We start from the raw sequence: 21736 nt of genomic DNA on the forward strand, positions 1-21736 counted from the left end.
ATGGTGGGGTCCATGGGCGCTCGCAGACCTTTTTCTTAGGACGGCAATCTTCATTCCTTTTATTAGTGTATTCATAGCTCATGAAAGGGTGGCTATTTGACTAGTTCGCCCTACTGCAGGCGCCCAAAGTGGTGGCGTTGGTAGGTGATTCGATAAACACTTGTAGCGTTTGAAGTTTTTAATGTTCGGTGAGCATCGTAAATAGACAGGTCTATGTTTTAGATTTTTGGATTTTGTGGTTTTCGACACCTTGAAATGGGCAGGAACAGGCCAAAAGTGTTTAACTAGGCTTATAATTTGCTTGAACATTTTACGGCCAATTTCTATGTACACGTTTGCTGTGACTTAATATAAAAAATTGGTAGTGCTGTAGCTCAGGGCACTTTAGGGCACACGGAATCACGGATAGTTTATTTTTCACCAGTCATAATAATCCTTTGAAACCTGTCATTATAATTCGAAATTGGCGCGTTGATTGGCTCTTTCTCTATGACGTTATCCCGGATGTTAGAAATCGGAAAAGATTTCAAGCAGTTTCTGAGCTAGTTTTTAAAATGGCGACAATGAATCTTGGTACGGGAGGTCCTGATTCTTCGTTACCTCAAACAATAGATCGGTTAAAATTACTTTATCCAACTGTAAATGAAGATGAAACCCCTTTGCCCAGATCATGGAGTCCCAAAGATAAATTTACCTTTATTGGGCTTTCTCAAAATAATTTGAGAGTACATTACAAAGGTGAGCCAAGTGATTTGTCGTAGTAGGCCTAGGCTTCTTATTGCGTACCAGGATAACAAACAACAAAGTTTTTTTTCGTCAAAATAAAATTTTCGGTCCAAATTTGGGTTTCAATGTTATTTTCCAAATAATTTCCCATACTAACTTGTTTATAATAACACATTTTAGAGATAAATTATATCATTATTAAAATTTCGTAATTTTAAGGTTTATTGCCCTTGAATTTTTTTTAACTATATTTTGGAAACAATGGAACTTAAAAAGGGGAACTTTCTCATAATTATTCACATGTAAAATCCAATGAATAATGTAGATCATAAATGTGTTCAACTTCTTCAATGGTTGAAAAATTTAATTTACATATGGGCTACTTCAAGGCTTATCATAATATTATATTGTAATTAGTAATTTTTATTTAGCCCAAATTTGAGCTTCACTGAATGTTGACTTTTTGCTTGGTTGTGATTTGATAATTGAAATTAAGGTGTGGGGAAAAATCACAAAGATGCTGCCAGTGTGAGAGCTACTCATCCAATTCCCGCTGCCTGTGGCTTGTATTACTTTGAAGTTAAGATAGTCAGCAAAGGCAGGGATGGGTAAATCAAGTTAAATTAGTTATCTATCTTTGAACTCACATTTGACAGTTATTTTGACTCTAGGTACATGGGTGTGGGCTTATCAGCTCAAGGAGTTAATATGAACAGATTACCAGGATGGGATAAACACTCTTACGGCTATCATGGAGATGATGGACACAGTTTTTGTTCCAGTGGAACTGGTCAACCCTACGGACCAACATTTACTACTGGGGATGTCATTGGTTGCGGAATCAATCTAATTGACAATACCTGTTTTTACACAAAGAATGGACACAATTTAGGGATAGCTTTTTCAGATTTGGCGGTAAATTCTAATAACTTTACATGGATATAATGTTAGTTGGTGTATTAAAATATATGTTTTTACAGCCAAACCTTTATCCAACTGTTGGACTTCAAACTCCTGGTGAAGTTGTAGATGCCAATTTCGGTCAAGCCCCCTTTGTATATGATATTGAAGATATGATGAAGGTTAGAAAATAGAAGGTTTTTGGGTTTTGAAGGCCTATTCACAAGAGCCAACATTTTCCCCCAACTTTTTTGGTGAGCACAGTTTTGGACTCAAGTTCACAAAACACGTAGGGTTTTTGTTCACACACTCCACGAAAAGTATCGATATTTTGCGCTTTAACTGGCAAATAAAATCACAAAATACGTCAATTTACATAAATAAAGCTATTTAATACTAAAATTATCATTTAATTTAGTTTTTACGTAATCAAAAGGATGTGTACGGAAATTATTAGATTTAAATATTGGGAGCTAAGCCTCGGTCACAAAAAAATGAGCTGCCCTTTAAAAATTGGCCAAAATCTTGTGGAAATATTTTCTCAATTCATACGGAACAAAACGTTTTGAGACTCATGCTGGTCAATGTTTTGCAAAAATGTTGGCTCATGCGAATAGGCCTTGAGCATTACAGCAACAACTTTTCACATTAGGAAGTAAGAATGCGCACAAGATGTACCATACAAAGGTTTCCAGTAAACGATAAACAGGGAGAATGGCAATCTAAATTACATAAGTAAAAATGTTATATTAAATCATTTTTATTCCACCTCTTTTTTGCTAGTGTTATAAGAAATCTCTTTGCACTTCATTTGTAGGATTGTACAAACTTACCTTGTGCATCATGGCTATTGTGCTACTGCTGAAGCGTTTGCTAAGGCTACAAATCAGTCATTTGAAGAAGATTTGACTTCAATCAAAAATAGGCAAAGTAGGCCGCGTTACTTTGTATATAATGAAAGAATTGAGAGACTTCAAAGTTTTTCCTCTTTGCGACGTTAGGGATACAAAGATTGGTGCTATCAGGGCGAATGGGTGAAGCCATAGAAACTACTCAAAAACTCTATCCAGGACTCTTGGAACGCAAACCAAATTTGCTTTTCATGTTGAACTGTCGTCAATTTATCGAAATGGTAAATGGCACTGACAGTGAAGTCCGTCCCGCTCGTAGCCCCAAATCTCAAGGAAGTTCGCCTAATATGAGCCCTAATTATCCCACCACCCAACTTAACTCTCAATGCGGCCGAACTGCTCATAATCCCTCTAACGCAACCTCGGTGGTTGTCATGTCTCCATCCTTGTCCAATAACGCTCGAAGTCAAAATGAGTCATTACAAATTGTCAGCAGTAAGCAACCTCGTTCCGACAGTTGCCCGAACAATAATAACCAAAATAATAATAATAACAACAGTAATTGCGCGGACCCTAACCTCTCTAGCATCGATGAATTAAACTTGGCTAATAGTGCCCTTAACGGTAACGCCACACTCAATGGCAGTCAATTGTTGGAGAGAGAAAGTATAGAACGTGAAAGTAGTAGTAGTCATAGCAGCAGTGGAGGAGGTAGCAGCAGTAGCAGTAGCAGCGGGAATCCCGACAGTGACTCCATTCCCAACCCACTAGTGATTAGTAGTGACGAAGACATGGAAACAGCTGGTTCTTGGAATATAGAAGCGACGGACAGTAATCAGGGAACCCAAGTCAGCACTGTAAATGGGAGCTACAACGAAGGATTTCAAAATGGTACAAAGGAGTCCCACGAAGATAATGACATGGGTTCGTATCCTCAACTTTACCCTATTATTTATAGGCTTATCGTACATTCTTAATACCTTTAAATTCCCAGAAATAGATGCACCTTTAGTAAGGCGGCAGGTCTGTGGCGGCAGTCAGGCAGCTATTGAAAGAATGCTGCTGTTTGGAAGAGAATTACATGCCATGAGTGTTCAACTTAAAAAGGAATTTGGAAAGAATGATACTAACAAACAAATTTTACAGGTATGAATTAAAAACAATATACAGGGTTGTCACGGTGCCTGGAATTCTTAGTAGAGTCAGGGAATTTTAAAAATTAGTCTAAAAATCAGGGAATTTAAAATATTAGTCTAAAAATCGGGGAAATATCAGGGAATTTTAAATATTAGTCTAAAAACCAGGGAAATATCAGGGAATTTTAAAAATTAGTCTAAAAATCAGGGAAAGTCTGGGAATTTTAAATATTAGTTTAAATATTAGTCTAAATATCAGGGAATTTTAAATATTAGTCTAAATATCAGGGAATTTTAAATATTAGTCTAAATATCAGGGAATTTTAAATATTAGTCTAAATATCAGGGAATTTTAAATATTAGTAAAAAAATCAGGGAAATATCAGGGAATTTCAAAAAATAAGTATTAAATCAGGGAATTTTAGTCTGAAAATTAGGGAAATGCCAGGGAATTTAATTTCGGTTGCCAATAGGAAACTTTTACTAAAATATAGGTTAAAAAATACAATCTTGGCACAAACTAAGTCCGGGAAAACCTGTAAAAGTCGGGGAATTTGATTGTGAAAACTGTGGCAACCCTGATATAATTTTGCTTCAACTTCTCAGCTCCTATTTACAATGTTTCAGGATGCCTTCAGTTTATTAGCCTATGCTGACCCCTGGAACAGCCCTGTCGGTCATCAATTGGACCCCGTGCAAAGAGAACCTGTGTGTGCAGCACTGAACAGCGCCATACTTGGTAAGTTGTCAGTGTGATTTCGTTGCATGAGGGGGGAATATTTCTAATTCTTTTGTGGCCTTATTCAATGTTCATTTTACTTTGATAAGAATCTCAGAATCTTCCTCGTCGACCTCCACTCGAGTTGAACTTGGCTCATTCGTACGAGTTAGTGAGATTGATGTCTAAAAGCGGACTTGGCTCTTGCGCTTTTTCCGATATTGATGGTTTATTGCAATGACCCGGTGTAGATTGTGTTTAAGGAGGTTTTCCTCTCAAAACCTGACATTTTGAGATGGAAATCATTTAGCTGTTTATTTTAAACGAAGTTTTTGAGAGTTAAGTGTTAACGTGACTAGCTCAGCCATTTAAAAAGTGTGAGAGAAAGAGCAAATAAAAATCTGATTTATAGAGCATTTTAAAAATGAATACCAAAAACGTTTAAATAAAAAAGTGGGGATTTAAAAATTTATACCCTAGTTCACTTTGGCTTTCTGTAAATTTTATCAAATTGACAGAAAATGGTTCAAAAGCAAATTTGGCTTTCCATTTTTTACTTCACATTTAACTGGAATTGTTGCAAATTACGGTCAAAAAGCACCGTTTAATTTAAGGTTTTGACTGTTTTAGTTTATGGAAGTAGCTTGAAAAAATTATTTAATATTTAGCTTAGTATATTTCTATATTAAAATGTCGCAATTTGCAATTTCGCAACATGGTGAAAATGCACGCTGAGGCTGATTTATATTTTCAAATTTGATTTTGTTCGTAATTTATTTCTATGTTATATTTTGATTATCCTTTTTATATTTAATATATTCTTTGGGTTTTCAAGCTGCTTCCGCTAAATTGAAATCTGTCTGCCTTATTTTATAAATTAATAATTAGTATTACATAATAAAGGGACGAAACAAGCGCTCTTCAGAAATATATAGTGTATCTCAATATATAGAAAAATGCATAAAACTGACTGAACAAAATGAATTAGGATGAACAAAAAAAAGTGGCAAAAAATACGTTCAAAAATACATATAAACAAACCAATGAAATTTCAAATTATGTTTGAAATATCCTGTAATAATTCGTTTGTTTTAAGATGTTTTAAATAATTTTTTTCTCTCCCCCACTCTGATTCGTTTTTAACTGAAATTAAAAAGTTAAGATGTAAATATTATAATAGATTTAATCCTACACTGGGTGTATGAAAAAGTCAGAAAATTATTTCACTGAGAGAAGAGTCACGGTGGTTTGTTCCAATTCATGTAGGGGAAATTTGTACATAATATTAAAGAAAATGACTTAATCAGCTCTTGTGGCCACAATTTGGTTTATAATTATTTATTCATTAGTAAAATACAGATCTGGTTTTGTGGTATGGAATGACCTCTACCTCTTGGCTATGAGATCGTCTGAAGTCCCATAAGTAAAAATCGATCAGTAGAGAGTTAATGTTCTTGCAGTTTTCTTTCAAGAGTTCTTGATAAATCAACTAAAAGTGCCCAAAAAGATTGTTGTCGAATTTTACAAAAACGTTTGAAAATGATTACCTCAACCGCCCATATAGTGACCCCGCGTAATTCAACTTCTTCCCTTGAGCCATTGATTAACAACTCTCCTATAAATGTAAAATTTTAAGTTTACTACGCCTTTAGCGCGTCGATTGAATACCTTTTTTTAATTTATCCAATAAGGATGAGGAGTATTGTATGGCCTCCATGTAAACTAACACTTGAGGAACTCGGTAATCGGGGAACATTGTTAAATATTCAATATCCTCCAAAGCTCCCAAACCTTCACCTTCGAAACAGGACCATATGTCCCCAACCAAAATTTGGGCCCGTTTGTACAAACTAACTGTAAATAAAGAAAATATTTGATCGGGCAGTGACGTCTCTATGCGAATCGTCTAACCCCCCCCCCCTGCCATATGACCACCAAGAGGTCAATCACCTACGTCTCGCCTACCTTTCACGCCATCGTATATGGCTTCGTCCCTGTACGATGGAAAACTATCCACTATAATTTGTACTAAGCGTTTAGCGGATCCCCTGGCGTCTTTCAGACAGGTTGCGAAGGTGCCCTCGAATTTCTAGACGCGAATTAAAAGATTGTTTGTTTGGGTGTTTTTTTTTCTTCAGACAATTAGAATATATCTGCGTGTAGGAGACAGACTTGTATTAGGATATTTCCGGTTTCGTTAAGAACTCGTTTTCTTTCCTCCAAAAGTGGAATTTCGGTCGAGGTCGCCGATTTGAAAATATTGGAAATATCTTCCATAGAGATAGTCGAGTAGAATGTTGGGTCGCATATGGGAATTCCATCCTTTTAAAGAAATAACTATTAACCATCTACCAACCGTAAAAGTTAAGCATTTAAGCACGGGCTTTAAGGAGTTACGGGGTCAAGTGTATTATATATATTTTTGGAATGTTTATAGTGATAGCCTCAAGGCTTTACGTTAGTGAGCTTAGTTTACTTGTTGAGCTTTATTGATCGCGGCGCAAAGGGCCCAGTAACCGCTGAACTGTTCGCCGTCAAATTCGACTCGATATTTGGCATCGTCGTCCGCTGTCCAAAATGAAAAGTTGAGCGTGTCGACGACGAATATCCAATCGATGGCTTCTCGATTCGCTCTTTTCGGGTGAAGTTTATGAGTTTTCCAAGTGGCTACGCTGAATTCCCTCTGCTCCACGCTTTCCCTAATCTGAAATAGAACCGCGACGGTCGCGGTTCAATCTTTTGATCCCTAATTAACTCGAATCAACCACCCTTACCACTTTGGCCACTTTACGTATTCCTTCCTGGTTTATCGTCACGTCTATGGCTTTTCCCGCGATAAACTTACCCGATTCTCTGGGTGGTAAAGCCATTCTAAATTTCACCTGTTGTAAAACATAAACTAATCAGTAAACGTTTTACAAGTTTCGAAGATGTCTTATTATCAGTCTGTAGGATTTGTACATTTATTTGGGACAAATATTAAAGGGTCACAGATCACTAGTTTCGCGCCTTATCTTCGAGAAATAGGGGTGGTAAAATCCCAGAATATGATTGGTTTCATCTGGTAATACGTGCATGAGCTAATAGATGTTTCTATAAAATAAAATTAATTGAAAGTAAAAAATAGACTATATTGCTCTTATGTCACAAGACACGGCTTGACTAGTATATTCTTCGCACGCTAGAAAAACCTATATTCCTAGTGACTGTAGCGCGAACTCGTAGACTTGTAAAAGTAAGATACTATTACGTAAAAGAAATATTTAAACAATAAGGCCACGTTACATTATAGAAAGACCTATTGAAATTCGGGCACAATTTGTTTTCAAATGATTCTGTGCCCCTTTAAACGCATCTTCCTATAACCTTTTATGTAAATATCGATGCTTTTTCCCAGTCATATTCCATGTTATTTGGAAAACCACAGACGGTCATTCTAGACAGTGACGTGTTTTGGAGTTTCAAAGGGTACTTTCCGAACACTAGACGCACGCATGAATGACGTATCGTAATTAGTCGCATACGGGCGGCGACCAACATGTAGACGTACACCTATGGTCTTGGCTTACCTCCAGCCAGCCTCCGGGCCTTCGTTTCGGAACGGTCTTTAGCCGTTACGAGAGACTGGATTCCCCCATCGCGCGCAGGCGCGTGCATTCGACGTGCTTTTTGCCCTTTCTCAACTGCCTCGGATGTTGTCTCCCTATTCTGCTTTTGATCCGACTGTTTAACATGTTAGCGGCAGCGGGCGAAATAGGCCCCCCTATTCCCGTCAATTCTTATCGCTATCTTAGGATGTTTCTCGTTTCCAAGGTACGGTATACGGGCTCGAGAGAAACGCGCGAAATAGCTGTTGTTGGCTGATGGGAAATACTTTGGACTACGTCCCCGTTTTCGCTTTCGCCGTCTCCCATCACCCCCAATTTCTTATTCTATCGTTTAATATTCCATCAGCCACCTTACTTCGCTAAAATTTTAATTACCATACCGTAGACTCGAGTGTTGAATCGCGGATGTTTTATTTATAGTGACATCGTGGTTGAAAGTCTTAGAACGCGGTTGTATACGTAATTAAAACCAATTGACCCCAAATATGTCATTCCAGAGTCAATTACGAAAAGTTTCTATTCGCGATTGCCCCTTTTCGTAATCGGTTTGGCGTTGTTAGGAGGGTAACCCGGCGCCTTCCCTCCTCGGAGCCTTTTTTTTTCCTATTCTTTTCGGCTTTCGGTCAGGCGTGTCTTGGCGAAAGCGCGTTTTCTTCGCCATTTATTTATAAGAACCCGTCATTTCAGCCTGGTTCGTCTTTCCTCCGCCATTATTATCAAATCCGTGGGAAGGAACGCATGCGTAGAGCGCCTTTCTTCGCGAGGGAAAATCGCGCCGTCACGGGCTCTCTACACTCGGAATCAGACAGGATCTACAACTTATACAGCCAGCCTGTTTGCGCGTAATAATCCCGTTGGATGAAGAAACCCTATAGGATAATAGGTCTTCGTTTCTAGTTACCAAAGATCACCCCCGAATGAAAAGCGCGTTTTTCGGTGATCGAGAGAGGATCGTCGTAGGCTGGTTATACGTGACTGAGCGCGAATATTTTCGCCATTCTGATAAACCTGTCCCGTAGAGAATACGCAACAATTTTGCTCTCTGTCAAGTGCTGCTGGCGGACTGGGTTCGTTCTCTTATCCCTCGCCCGGTCGAGGTGGGGGAAGAACGTTCATTGATAAGAGGTTCTGGCTCTGATGTATTGATTGACACGATCGCGAATGGCAAATTTAGCTGGCTTTGGGACAATTGGAAATAAACAAAAACTCATTGTCTCAAATACATATGTGTCTGGTTTGGTCTTGTTTATGGGCTTAGGTTGGAATAATAATATCCTTTAAAAGGCAAGTATATGGCGCCTAATATTGTCTCTTCCACCGGTTTCGATCATTGCGCAAATTCTACTGTTATTTTCGTTCCGGCAAAAGGACGAGCCATTATCTGACGGTCGTATTATGTCACCTTTCGCGTCTATCTAAGTCGCAATGTTTAATCACCTTATTGTCCTCTCAACTGGATGACGGCGGCAGCTGTATCGGTAAAAAATGGAATACAAAAATAAGTCCTACTTCTACTACGGTAATCTACAGAGGTTCTACGGGTATTCTGATAAGAATTAGATACGCGCTTTTTGTCAACTCTCGCATCCCGCCAGTTTTTGTCGATTGTTTAGCCTTGATTGTTTGTGGTTTCTGCCAGGGTTTTCGAAATAATTTATAACGCGAAAGCTCTATTGAAATATTTCTTCGCCTAACAACATTATCCGGTATTTGGTTATCGTAACGGACTTGGAACCCAGGTTTTTCCGTTTTTTTACGCGACTGTAAGGCGATAGAAATATGAGGTCAACTGACTTGGCTTAGAGGAATTATCTTACGTTGGTTAGAGGAGGGAATGAGAAAAAGTGAACGAGCCAAGCGTTTCTGGAGACCCGTGGGCCCCGTCGTTTCTTCCCTGGATAAAAACCCTCTTCAGCGAGAGAGAGAAATTGGGAGGCGAGACGAGTCGAAGCCAAAGGGGACCGTTCCCACTATCAATTTTTGAAAAGGGAAATTGTTTCCCCCCTCTCCCCGTTGAATCAATGTCCAAGAGTGCGACGTCATCCTCTCCCGGATGTGACGTCATCAAACCCGAAAATTGGACTCCGCATCCCACGTTTACGGAAATATTAGACGATGACATTATTTCTGTATTTTACTGTTACCGTTTTAGGTACGCTTGAAACGTATTTACCAATATAATCTAGCAAACGCTATTCGCGTTTTCTCGTTGAATAGGCAGTTCTTTGATGGTATATTTTTTGTAGCCAACGGGAAATTGTCTTTTAGAAGGAAATGAGGGAAAGCGCTACTCGCGATATACGCTCTACGGCCGTAAATCGAGTACTTTTTTGTAGATACAGGCTGACGATTTGATAGTCATCAAATTTTTAAAAGTTTTATCCATAGTCCGACGATCTCAAAAGTGCTTATTCCCGCATACTGTAGTTTCTATGATTCCTGTCGTTACGAAGCGACGTAAAAATGGCTAGAAATTAAAACGCGATGAAGAGCTAACCTTCGTCGAATGAAAACTTCACATTTCCACGGTCCACGTAACACGTACCTATTTATTCTTTTTTTGTTGGATTAAATTCGTACCAGGCAACTTCGGCGTTAATCATTTTTAAGGAAAGTTTCGTCGCTATGACCTATACCAAGACACGGCCATGCCGTTAGGGGTTATTCCGTTTTGGCATTTTTACCGGACATTGGGTTTTTTTTTGTTTCGGACCTAACAAAGTGTCGGGGGGGAATACGTCCCCTAGTCGTGCAAGAGCTCGATTTGTCCTCACCCACCCCGTCGGCTTGGCCAGCAGCGTTCTCCTTTCTCTCTCGCCGTGCGCTGTGGGTAGGCCTAAACACGGGTCACGTTGATATATCATCCATCGGCCGTTACCGCTTCGGACGGACGATAGTAGGTAGCCACGGTCGGCAGGCGAGGAAGGAAGCGAGTTGCAGCTGCTCTGCTGCCGGAGGAATGGTCCGACCAGACCTTGTAGTCACGTGATTCGTTCCCCCTCGTTCTTCTATCTCCTTGAGCGGCGGCGCGTCTCTCCAATGCTCTTTCTCAACCGCGCCACCGATGCACGTTGTGTTCCGGATCTACGGCCCGGCTACAACACGTCGCCCGTTCCTGGTAAGTACGACGACATTTTCTCTCCCTCCTCGAACGCGCTGATTTTCCTTCTCGCCAGCCGCCATTATCGCCAGTTTCCCTGACTCCACCAGGGAGGTGTTGGCAGTGTCGTTGCTTAGTTAAGCCTCGTCGTACGCGTAAGCCGCCCAATAACGACGCGAAAACTTCGACATTCCATGGTAAGAATTTAACTTTTATATTATTAACGTAATTTTTTAACTCGAAACTTACCTCGAGTCTTGTTTACCAGAGATTGTCCTTATACCATACGGCAACCACCGTGTCGGATAGTTTATACCCCCCCCCTCCCATTTCGCCCACCCCTTCCCGGCATTTTTAAAAACAAGGTAGAAGAGTAGAACTAACACCTCTGTCTTATTTCACTTTTATTTGTTATGGTTCAAAATTTAAAAAGCACTTTACGCTTTTGTCGATCTTGACAGCGGCGTAGTTATTAGGTACTTTAAAATTAAGGTAAACAGGGCGATGACATAGTCTTAAAAGTAATTTTTATTAATATTTATCTCATATTTTTGGGCTATGTTTTTTTTTTAAAGCTTGGCGGATATTAGGCGTGCTTTGGGCATATTTAAACGCATTTATTTCTATAAATGAATAATAACTTATGGTAAATCCCGCATTCCCGCTTGTAGTTGAGCTAGCCCTATCTATAAGAATACGCTTGTCAAATGTTTATAGCCTACTAATTTTCCATATCTTCGGTAAATATTTTGCGGGTTTTTGATTGGCTTAGTTAAAGCGTTTGAATTAGTAAATTACCTTACGGTTTATGATAATGGCGGCTGTCTATCTTTTCAATTAGCTCTGTTATTTATGAAAAAGTTCTATTTTGCTTGTTGATTCTAGGGGATTCTTTGACCGGAAATTCTAATTAATATGGATTATTACGCAAATATCCATTCTTTTTCTTGGATCGAGTAAAAAAAGGTACAAGCCTGTAATTTTTTTCTTCAAGCTGCGCTAATCGTTAATAAAGACCCAGATTTAGAATCGTGTTTGCTAGTGTCTCAGTATTTGTTTGTTTGCAAAATTTGAACCTTGGAATGAGATTAAGATTTAAGTACAAGCTCGAGTTCCACTTTATTTTTTAACGGTTTAAAAGACCTCCTTGGTTTTGCGGAAATTGACACCCATCAGCGTACCAATTTTAGGCCTACTGACCTACCGTAATACCGCTACCTTTCTAGCCGTAAATTCCCCCGCTTGTTTTGGTGGCGTGAATGGGTTTGGAGAAACCCCGTACAAAGACATTTACGTTTTGAAAGGTACGGGGGGTAGAGGGGGGTACGTTACCCTCTAGCTGACACCTGCATTTTCTAAGAATGCCGCCGTGATGGGTCTCTATTTCCGCGACCACACGAAGGAGGAGGAGGCGTGGTCCCTGGACACTCAACTTCGGAAACAAGAAGGCGCGCGTAACGCGTTTCGCGACCACGCTTTTATTAAATCTCTCTGATTTTACCTAATTTCAATTGACGTTGCGCTTAGGTTCTTGTTAACTGTACTAACGCATTATAAGTGAATTAACATTAAAGCTAATTAACTAGTATGTACCCCAGCATTTTGGCATGTGTTTATTTTTCTGACTTTTCTCTCTTTGATTTTACGAAATCTTTTTGTTTTTATTTCAGCTCTTCTTTATATAATTTGTGCATGACTTCTTTAAAAGCATTTTTTTACTTTAAAAAAAACCAACTACCAACTCTTGTTATTGACTGAAAGACTTAATTTATTTTAATAACTAAATGTCAGTATTTTCCTAATCATTTGAACGTTTGAACGTTTTGGGAATGTTCTAATATATAAGACACGAATGCTCTCAGCATGTCATCGCCCGGTGAAACCTCCTTCAAATGTACCAAGTGCGATTACCAGTGTGGTAGCCGTCGCGTACTCGCTAGTCACGAATCCGCCGTCCATTCGGACAAAGTCTTCAAATGTCCACATTGTCCTTTTGTCTCCCGATACCAGGCCAACTTCTACCGGCACCGACGCATCGTTCACAAGATTGGCCGTACCACTTGCAACATCTGCAACCAGGACTGCGAAACAGTCGACGGTTTGCTTCAACACAAGCAGTTGGACCACGGCCAAGGCCTAGAAGAAGTTCTCAATCGTTACCAGAAGGACAAAGACGCCGCTTCCAGAAGAGACGAAGACGTCCAGGAACCGGACGGCCATTACGATTCTTACAACGCCGAAGAACGGGCTCGGCTCGAGAAAGCCGAAGCCCTATATTTCAGCGGCTTCGGCTACGAAGCTCTAGAGCAACAGAAGAATTACCAAGAGGAAAAAGCTCAAAATGAAGACTCCGTCGAGCCCGTTTTCTACTCCATCAAAACGGGAGATAATGTCCAATTCGTAGAAGTCGCCGAACCTACTCTAAACGCCGCCGTCATCGATATGCAGCGAACCCCGCTCAAGGTTAAACGCCACTACACGTGCAAGGACTGTAATTTGCAAACTTTGGACCCTAGAGAGTTTTTATACCACCGAAAAGAATTTCATTTCGATCGGATAACGGTTCACGAATGCCCCTACTGTATCTACGCCACGAAACACTTCCAAAAACTGCAGAGACATTGCGGCCTCGTTCATAAAAACCATCCCAAACCGACCGCCAAAGCGGCGACCGACCCCAGCCCTTACAAAACCGCCCAAGCCGCGGCTGCCACCCCCGGATTCTCCAAAACGGCCAGAAAATCGATGTCCTCCCTGAGGTCCACTCTCGGAAAGAGCGCCGCCGGAGGAGGAAGGCAGTCTACTCCCCCCGCGCATCGAGAACCGGCTAAATCATCTCCCGACAAAAGCGCCACCACTCGGAGGAGTTCGAGCTCGGGCGGCGGCTCCTCTGGCGGAGTGACGAAACCAGTTCATCCTCTCATCAAGTGTACGAGGTGCGATTTCCAATGCAAGAGCCGCGTTCTCATGAGCCAGCACGAAAAGACCGTTCATCTCCGGAAGAGATTCTTCCGCTGCCTGCAATGCGGCTACGTCACCAACGAAAGGGGCCGCTACACGAAACACGTCAAATACCATTCGTTGCCTAAAATAAAATGCGAAGAATGCGACTTCTACACGACTTACAAATGGAATATGGACCGTCACATGAAAAGCCACGAAATGGAGGGCCCCTTCCGATGCGGGAAATGTACGTTCACGGCCAACAATCGACAGTCTTTAACGTTTCATTTGGCGAAACACCACAATGGCGGGGCGGGGCAGAATGACCACGAAGATGACGAAGAAGACGTGGAAGCGGCCGCCATGATGGAAGAAGAAGAAGATGGGGGCGTACCCGATAACGAAGACGACCCGGCCGATGACGACCCGGCCGACGACGACCCGGTCGACGACGAAGAAGAAGAAGACTACGCGGACGAGGATGACGTCGTTGAAGTTTCCAACGAAAATTCTTTAGAAGACTTCTTGGGCTCGGATTCTCATTTGTCATGTCGCTTCTGCTCATTCAAAACTTACTCCAAATCGACCTTGATCAAGCACGAAGAATCTCACGGAAGTTCCAAGAGGTATCCTTGCCCGCTTTGCGGCGTCAGCTTCGATCACGTTGCCTGGTTGGCCAAACACTTAACCCAGAAACACGGCGAAACAGCCGACACCAAAGACCTTAGCCGGGCCGCTAAGGAAATCAAGAAAAGGAGTCATCCGCCCAACATAGTTCCTGAAAATCGCCAGAGAGCGGGAGGTCACTCTAGTCCGGGCAGGGCCCGTTTCCCTTCCCCGCCTTCTTCGCCGCCAGTCTTGAAAGTCAACAAAGCCACCAAGTCTTTCGCTAGCCGACCCTCGCCCCCGTACGGCGTCAAAGATCAACAACCGAAATCCGCCGTGGGACCTCGTGCCAAGAAATCTCTCCCCAAGAAAGCGGAAGCCGACGGCTCTGGACAAGGGGAATCGTCCAATGGTCAGCTCTCCGAAGAAAGTAGACCAATCAAATATCAACACTCGTGCAACGTTTGCAATTACAAAACAAAATGGCTCTCCGAAATGGAGAAACACGTCCGGGTTCATTCTCTAGAACGTCCATTCGGATGTCCTAGCTGCAAATATCGTTGCAAATGGAAGGGAGATTTGAAGAGGCACGTCATTAAGTACCACGACGAGAGTCTAGTCGAAGAAGTTGAGAAGATGAAAACGCCAGTTGCGGACGGTTCCGTCGGGTTTACTAGTCGAGAAGTTGACAAACCGCGAAACAAAGAGCCCGTTATTGACGAAAATGCTTTCGCGAGCGGAGGCTCTATTCTCAAAATGAAACTACAATCCGTCAGCAAGGCACCCGTCAAAACTAATCCCATCGTACCCGGAAGGAGTATTTTAAAACCCGCTCGACTAAGGACCCTTTTAACCCAAGGAAGAACCGACAATAACGCCAGAAGAAATCGTTTCGGCAGGTCCACTTACGAATCCGAAGACACCGAAGTCTCGGCGATGGCCGACGACGGTCAAGAATCCGATCCGGGAGAGTTAGTTATCGACGAATCTTACGGAATGTACGAACCCAACGTTGTCTACAATGGTAACGAAGGGGGGCGCAACAAGCGAGAAAGAAGTTACGAGGAAAATAATAATCCTCCGTCGAAGAAATTCAAAAATGGCGCCGCGGAACAACCGGTACTTGTAAACAAGAAATACAAATGCACTTTCTGCCCATTCATGAGTCGAACGGCGTCGAGATTCCACGTTCATATCGTTCAACATTTAAACAAAAAGCCGTTTATGTGTTCCACGTGTTTCTACCGTTCGAATTGGGAATGGGACATCACGAAACACATCAAAATCAAATCAGTCCGGGACGAAGCTCACAGACACGCCAGCATGCTGGTTACTGACGAATCCGGAAGGAAGAATTACGAAAAGTATAACCGTTTTCTAGTCGACGACGAAGGCTCCGCGATGGAAGACGACAGTCAGGAACTAATTGAAGCTCAACCGGAATCGCCAAATATGCAGGAAGATAATACGCCGGAATATCCCAATTACCTCATTTCACCCGAAGACGTGGAAACGATCGTGGTCACTCCCGATTTGGGTGGCGAGGAGAAAGAAGATCAAGTAGAAAGTATCGAATTGGATCTTTCGCGCTATTTCAATTCGGTCGCGGCCATTCCCGAAAAAGCCACACCCGAAAGAACTCCCGGAAATCAAAAATTCTTCTACTGTCGCCATTGTAATTTCAAGAACGGCGAGAAGAAAGCGGTAGTCGGACATTTGAGTCTTCACGCCGGAACGAAACCCTTCCAATGCCGAATCTGCGGTATGGTCTCCAACTGGAAACACGTCATTCTCAGACACGTCAAAATGCGTCACGGGGGAACCCTGGAAGACGTCAAAAATCGATTGAACTATACCGAACAAGACAACGTCATTGAATTAGTCGGCTATCCCGAACTAAACGCCATTAAACCCAAAGATAGCGGCAGAACTCCGAAGAGCGTTCCCGCCGCTACCAGCACTCCGAAATCCGAGCATCAATTTCAATGTGAAATGTGCCCTTACACCTGCGAGAAACTGTGCTACATGCATTTTCACGTGAAACAACACCAGCCGCGAGAAGGCGCTAATTTCAAGTGCCCGCATTGCGACTATTGGGTCAACTTCAAGAAGACTCTAAACCGCCATTTGAAAGTCCACGAAGAAGAGAAAGAGCCCCAAATGCCACAAATCGCTTATTACGAGACCGCCACCAACTTCAACGGCGAAGAGGAGGCCGCTGTGGAAATCGAAGCGCTGCCGGAACTGCACCCGATCAGTAAGAAGTTCCAGTGCGAGTTCTGTCCGTATTCGACCGACAAGAAACGCCATTTCCTGTACCACAAGCAATTTCATCGACCCAACAAAGCCGCCCTTTTTAAATGCGAATATTGCAGCTACTGGGCTATGCATAATCACTTAATAACTCAACACACGAAGAAATGTCACACCGAAAACGTCTACGGCACCATGGAAAGTCGCATTCCGCCTCCGACGGAAGTCTTCCTGCCTCCTAGTCCCATGGCCGGCGTCCCGGAAGCGGTGCCTATAGTCACTGCCGGAGAAAACGAAATTCTAATGGTGGAACAGAACGGCAAAATGATCAAGATGATTAAATGCCGCTTTTGCCCTATGATGAATCGTAGAAGATCCAACGTCCGGTCTCACGAAGAGATGCATTCTTACGAGAAACATTCCCGATTTCCTTGCACCGTCTGCAATTACCAATGCAACAGCCAAGGAGTCCTAACCAGTCACATGAAACTGCATACGGCCGACGGCCGCAAGCCGCAAGAACTCGAACCGGTAGCCGAACAAAGCAACGAGATAGATTTCGAGTTTCTAAACCAAGAAACTTTCACCCCCAAATCTCCTCCGCCGACGGCCGCCAAGTCTCCCGGTTCAGCGACTCCGAAAAGGACTTTCAGCTACTTTTGCGCCCACTGTCCGGCTATGTTTAAGAGCCGTTCCGATTACCAAACTCATTCAACGTTCCACGGCACCAATCTGCCCTTTCCTTGCGACCGCTGCGACTACCGAGCCCGTCACAAACCTCACCTTCACAAGCATTTCCTGGTCCATTCCGAAGAATACGTGGCCAGGAGAGAGGCGGCTCAACCGTCGGAGCCTTCCCCCTCGAAGGCGGCCAGTCCCAAAGCCAAAGAATCCGAAGAGAGTGAAGACACTGGTGGTAACAGTAGCGCGCAGATGAGTAGCGTCAATCAAATGTTGCTACTCGAAGAGAGAGAAACGGCGATGTTTTTAGAGAAAGGAGTAGGAAAACACAATCGCAAGTCCAACCAATGCCCTAGTTGTCCGGCAACCTTCCAAAAACCATCCGTTCTCAGCTTCCACAAGTATCTGCACGGAGTCAACGGCAAATATTACTGTCCGCATTGCGACTATTCCGTGAACGATGTCAAGAACTTAAAAACCCACCAAAAGCTTCACCCCGTTAAAGCGGCTCCACAAAGAACGGTCCTGAAGATCTTCGCCTGTTCGAAATGCCCCGCCGTCTTCACCAAAAACAATCGTTACCTCAAACACATCGACGCGCACGGCAAAGATAACAAATTCAGTTGCGAAAGATGCGACTTTTCCGTCAATCTATTGATTCAATTGGTCAAGCATCGCAACGTTCACAAAAAGATGATGGAAAAAGAAGGAGCCGTGTCCGGTCCGTCTTCAACTGACGCAGTCACGACAGAAAGCGTCATCTCGCCCGAAGAACCACTCCCAGCACCGACAGAGGTCGCTTCCGCGCCACCAGTTCTGGAAAAAGTAGCCGAAGTTATCAAACCCGAAGTAAAAGAGAAAGTAACCTACTGTTGCAATCGTTGTCCTTACTTCCACGTACGCCGTGACGCCATGATCAACCATCACAAAAGACACACCGCCAACGCCGCCATTCAGTGCCCTCATTGCGATTACAGCACCCTTCAAGCCTCGTTCCTCAGGGACCATATCAAATGGCACTTCCAACCGCAGAAACTCATCAAAGCCAATTCCTTCATGAAGTACTCCGAACTAGAAGTATGGTCCGTACAAGAAGGGGAACGCTTCTTACTGTTCAAAGACCACGGCGAAGATAAAGAGAACGACAGGTTTTTATCTCCCATTATTGAAGGAATCGTCTCGGAAGAGAACGTTACCTCCACCCAAGGAAGGTCAAACGAAGTCGATATTGACAAAGGTAAACAACTAGAAGTGGTACTGACGGACGTTTTCAACCCCAGCGTCAAGAAGCGTTTAAATAGCGAGCTCAGTTCCGCTCCGAGAGCCAAACGACAGAAAACTCGATCGAGCGAAGAATCCGAAGGGGAACCTAAGCTAGTGATCGACAGTGATGGGCCTCCCGTTTTAAGAAATGAAATGGAAAACAAAGATGGCGACGCCGAAGAAGAATACGTTCACAAGGAATATGAACAGGACGAAGCAGTCACTCCGGCTACTGTCGAGTGCGGGACGTGTCCTTTCGTCTGTCCGTACGAACAACGAGGCCTAATGCAGATTCATCGTAACAGTCACAAACCCAGACAAGGCGCTCATTTCAAATGCCCTCACTGTCCATATTGGGTCAATCACAGGAAGACCCTGAGGAATCATTTGAGACTGCACGAACGCCAACGAAAGCGAGAAAGTGATGAAGCCGAAAAATTGAAGGAAACTACCGCGGATACGAACTCTACTAATAAAGAAAATGAAACTGTGACGTCTGAACCAATTGAGGATCCAACGCTCGCGAATTCCGATGAAAAGGGCACTCAGGATGATGTGGAAGAACAGAAACCCGAAGTTCTTTCCCAACCGAAAAGATATGCCGAAAGCGAGGTTAATGCCACCGAACTGATCTCAAACCTCGAACAGCAAACTAAACACCTACCGAAAGACATTCAGAAAGAAACGGCGGAAGAAAAAAGCGACAACGAGGCTGCTTTGAATCCCGAAGACGAACAAGAAGTAATAGATGCCGTTGAAAATATGCTTCAAGAAACGCAAAGCCATCGCTACCACGAAGTCGATTTCGAAGAATCGATCGAGATTGAGCAGCCGCAAATTGTCGAAGACGCGACCCACACTTTAGAAAGCGACATGGTTAATGAAGAAACTGTCGAGAATGGTAGCAATTCCAACGATGATGTTTTGGAAGATATCATAATCGATACCCAGTTGATCAGCAATGGACGCAACGACGATCTGGACCCCAGCCTCGACAACGCCAGCGAAGAAGACGCCGAAGGCATGGAGGTATCGATTTCCGGTGATGGCCGAGAAATCGAGCACTCTTACGCGGAATTTCCAGAATCGGCGCAAAATTCGGAAACTCGCATCCAAGACGGAAAACTTTCAGAATCGATAGACGAACCTCCCATTCTGGAAAAAGAAGGGGCTTCGACGCCAGCGGAACCCGAGAATAAGGAAGATGTGGCTGAAATCGAATCCCTTCAGGCTCGTGCGGATACCATCTTGGAAATCTCTAAAGTATCGATTGTAGATACGGAAAACGACGCGCCATCGGCACTCGAAGAAGTTCAACGCGCAGACGACTCGAATGAGGTAACAAAACAACATAACGACAGTTTAAAACAACCCGACAAAACAGTTATAAACAAAAACATCCCTAATGAAGAAACTTTAGTAGAAAAACCTCCAGTTATTGAAAAGGCTGAAGGCAAAACAGAAAATGGTCGAGAATCTTCCTCCGCAAAAGATAGTTCCAAACAACAGCCATCGCGTGAACCTCAGCGTACTTCGATACCACAGCCATCGCGTGAACCTCAGCGTACTTCGATACCACAGCCATCGCGTGAACCTCAGCGTACTTCGATACCACAGCCATCGCGCGAACATCAGCGTACTTCGAAACAACAGCCATCGCGTGAACCTCAGCGTACTTCGATACCACAGCCATCGCGCGAACCTCAGCGTACTTCGAAACCACAGTCAACGCGTGAACATCAGCGTACTTCGAAACCACAGTCAACGAGCGAACCTGAACGTACTTCGAAACAACAGTCAACGAGCGAATCTCAGCGTACTTCGAAACAACAGTCAACGAGCGAATCTCAGCGTACTTCGAAACAACAGTCAACGCGAGAACCTCAGCGTACTTCGACTCCAGAAGCTAAAGACATTTCCCTATCCAAAATTACCGAATTCAAGTCTTCCCCTAAAGGAGGGACATTAACCGAGAACGGTAACGCGAAGCCCCAAGACTCAAAGAAAGTGGGCTCTACAATTTTGGAAGAAATATTTCTAGACGAAGAAGGTATGGTTCAGGAAGAAACTGCCGTTGAAGACGAGGAAGATGACGAGTCCCATATTGATATGGATGACCTGGTCGTTCACGAGGACACCGAAGAAGACAATGAAGAACCGCAGTCGGTTGATGATCAGATAATGGACTTTGAAGAGTCGATCGTAGGAAGCGATTCGAAGGATGACCCTGAGGTCATCAACATGGATGATTTGGTCGTTCACGAGGAATCCGAAGACGAACCCATCGTCGAAGGTTCTCCAAACGACAAGGAACGTCCTCAGTCGCGAATTAAAGGGAGTCGCCGTCAAGTAGATGACGGCAAAATTCGCACGATCGACGTCAATCTAAACCAGGAAGCCATCATTGCGGATGACGACGCTCCTGTGGAGGTATTCAACGAGGAAGAAGTCAACGCGGCCGATCAAGAAGCGAGCGACATCCTGATGAACATGGCGTCCGATTATTTCAGCGCTGATAACGGCGAATTCGAACACGACGAAGAAGAGGTTGAACCCATCCTGGATAACCCTGTCCAAGGTCAAGACGAGTTGGAACCTTGGAACGGCGAAATGAGAAGTAAAAGTGACGTGTTGGCTAATTTACTTTTGAACGCTGGAGTGTACACCACTGACGACGATTAAACTCAAGTTGTTATAAAATAATAAGGAACATGAAAAATTGTATATTGGATTTTGAAGTTTAAATGCCCTTTTCTTTCAAATAATTACCAGATTGGTAATATTATTAAAACTGTAACAATTTATATATTTGTTTTCCCAAGATAGGGAAAATTTTGGACCCTGACTTTTAATATTTTTCCTATGTAAAAAGGTAACTAAAAAAAAAACGCAATTCTAGTGTTAATAAAATGTTTCATATTAAAAATAAAATTGCCAAAAAACAGTATTTT

General features: G+C 42.9%; 3 protein-coding genes across 9 annotated transcripts; 2 read left to right on the forward strand and 1 right to left on the reverse strand.

Moving 5' to 3' along the window:
• The first annotated feature begins 532 nt into the window (after positions 1-532).
• RanBPM (Ran-binding protein M) lies at positions 533-5653 on the forward strand. Its single transcript, XM_090158570.1, has 10 exons — positions 533-738; positions 1223-1334; positions 1398-1641; positions 1707-1808; positions 2279-2361; positions 2444-2556; positions 2628-3401; positions 3472-3623; positions 4241-4352; positions 4442-5653. The coding sequence occupies exons 1-10, from the start codon at positions 555-557 to the stop codon at positions 4570-4572; spliced, it is 2007 nt and encodes a 668-aa protein (XP_090014696.1). The 5' UTR covers positions 533-554; the 3' UTR covers positions 4573-5653.
• Positions 5654-11338, reverse strand: LOC149927164 (queuosine 5'-phosphate N-glycosylase/hydrolase). Of its 4 annotated transcripts, none has more exons than XM_090158573.1 (8): positions 11289-11338; positions 7106-7213; positions 6808-7035; positions 6504-6653; positions 6297-6420; positions 6000-6185; positions 5879-5946; positions 5654-5820 (listed from the first exon to the last, which is right to left on the reverse strand). In XM_090158573.1, exons 2-8 carry the CDS (start codon positions 7199-7201, stop codon positions 5677-5679), a joined length of 996 nt encoding a protein of 331 aa, XP_090014699.1. In that variant the 5' UTR covers positions 7202-7213; positions 11289-11338; the 3' UTR covers positions 5654-5676. The 4 variants fall into 4 exon arrangements, with proteins under 4 accessions (XP_090014699.1, XP_090014700.1, XP_090014697.1 ...); XM_090158574.1 differs by lacking the exon at positions 11289-11338 and adding an exon at positions 9377-9416; XM_090158571.1 differs by lacking the exon at positions 11289-11338 and adding an exon at positions 7901-9003.
• On the forward strand, positions 9322-21711 carry LOC149927165 (uncharacterized). Of its 4 annotated transcripts, XM_090158569.1 has the most exons (4): positions 9322-11057; positions 11925-12005; positions 12710-20307; positions 20524-21711. In XM_090158569.1, the coding sequence occupies exons 3-4, from the start codon at positions 12903-12905 to the stop codon at positions 21465-21467; spliced, it is 8349 nt and encodes a 2782-aa protein (XP_090014695.1). In that variant the 5' UTR covers positions 9322-11057; positions 11925-12005; positions 12710-12902; the 3' UTR covers positions 21468-21711. The 4 variants fall into 4 exon arrangements, with proteins under 4 accessions (XP_090014695.1, XP_090014693.1, XP_090014692.1 ...); XM_090158567.1 differs by having other exon boundaries at positions 9324-11236; positions 12710-21710; XM_090158566.1 differs by having other exon boundaries at positions 9324-11057; positions 12710-21710.
• Positions 21712-21736: the final 25 nt, after the last annotated feature.

Source organism: Leiobunum rupestre, chromosome 9 (genome assembly GCF_980474605.1).
Source record: "Leiobunum rupestre chromosome 9, qqLeiRupe1.1.hap1, whole genome shotgun sequence".
NCBI classification, from domain to species: domain Eukaryota; kingdom Metazoa; phylum Arthropoda; class Arachnida; order Opiliones; family Sclerosomatidae; genus Leiobunum; species Leiobunum rupestre.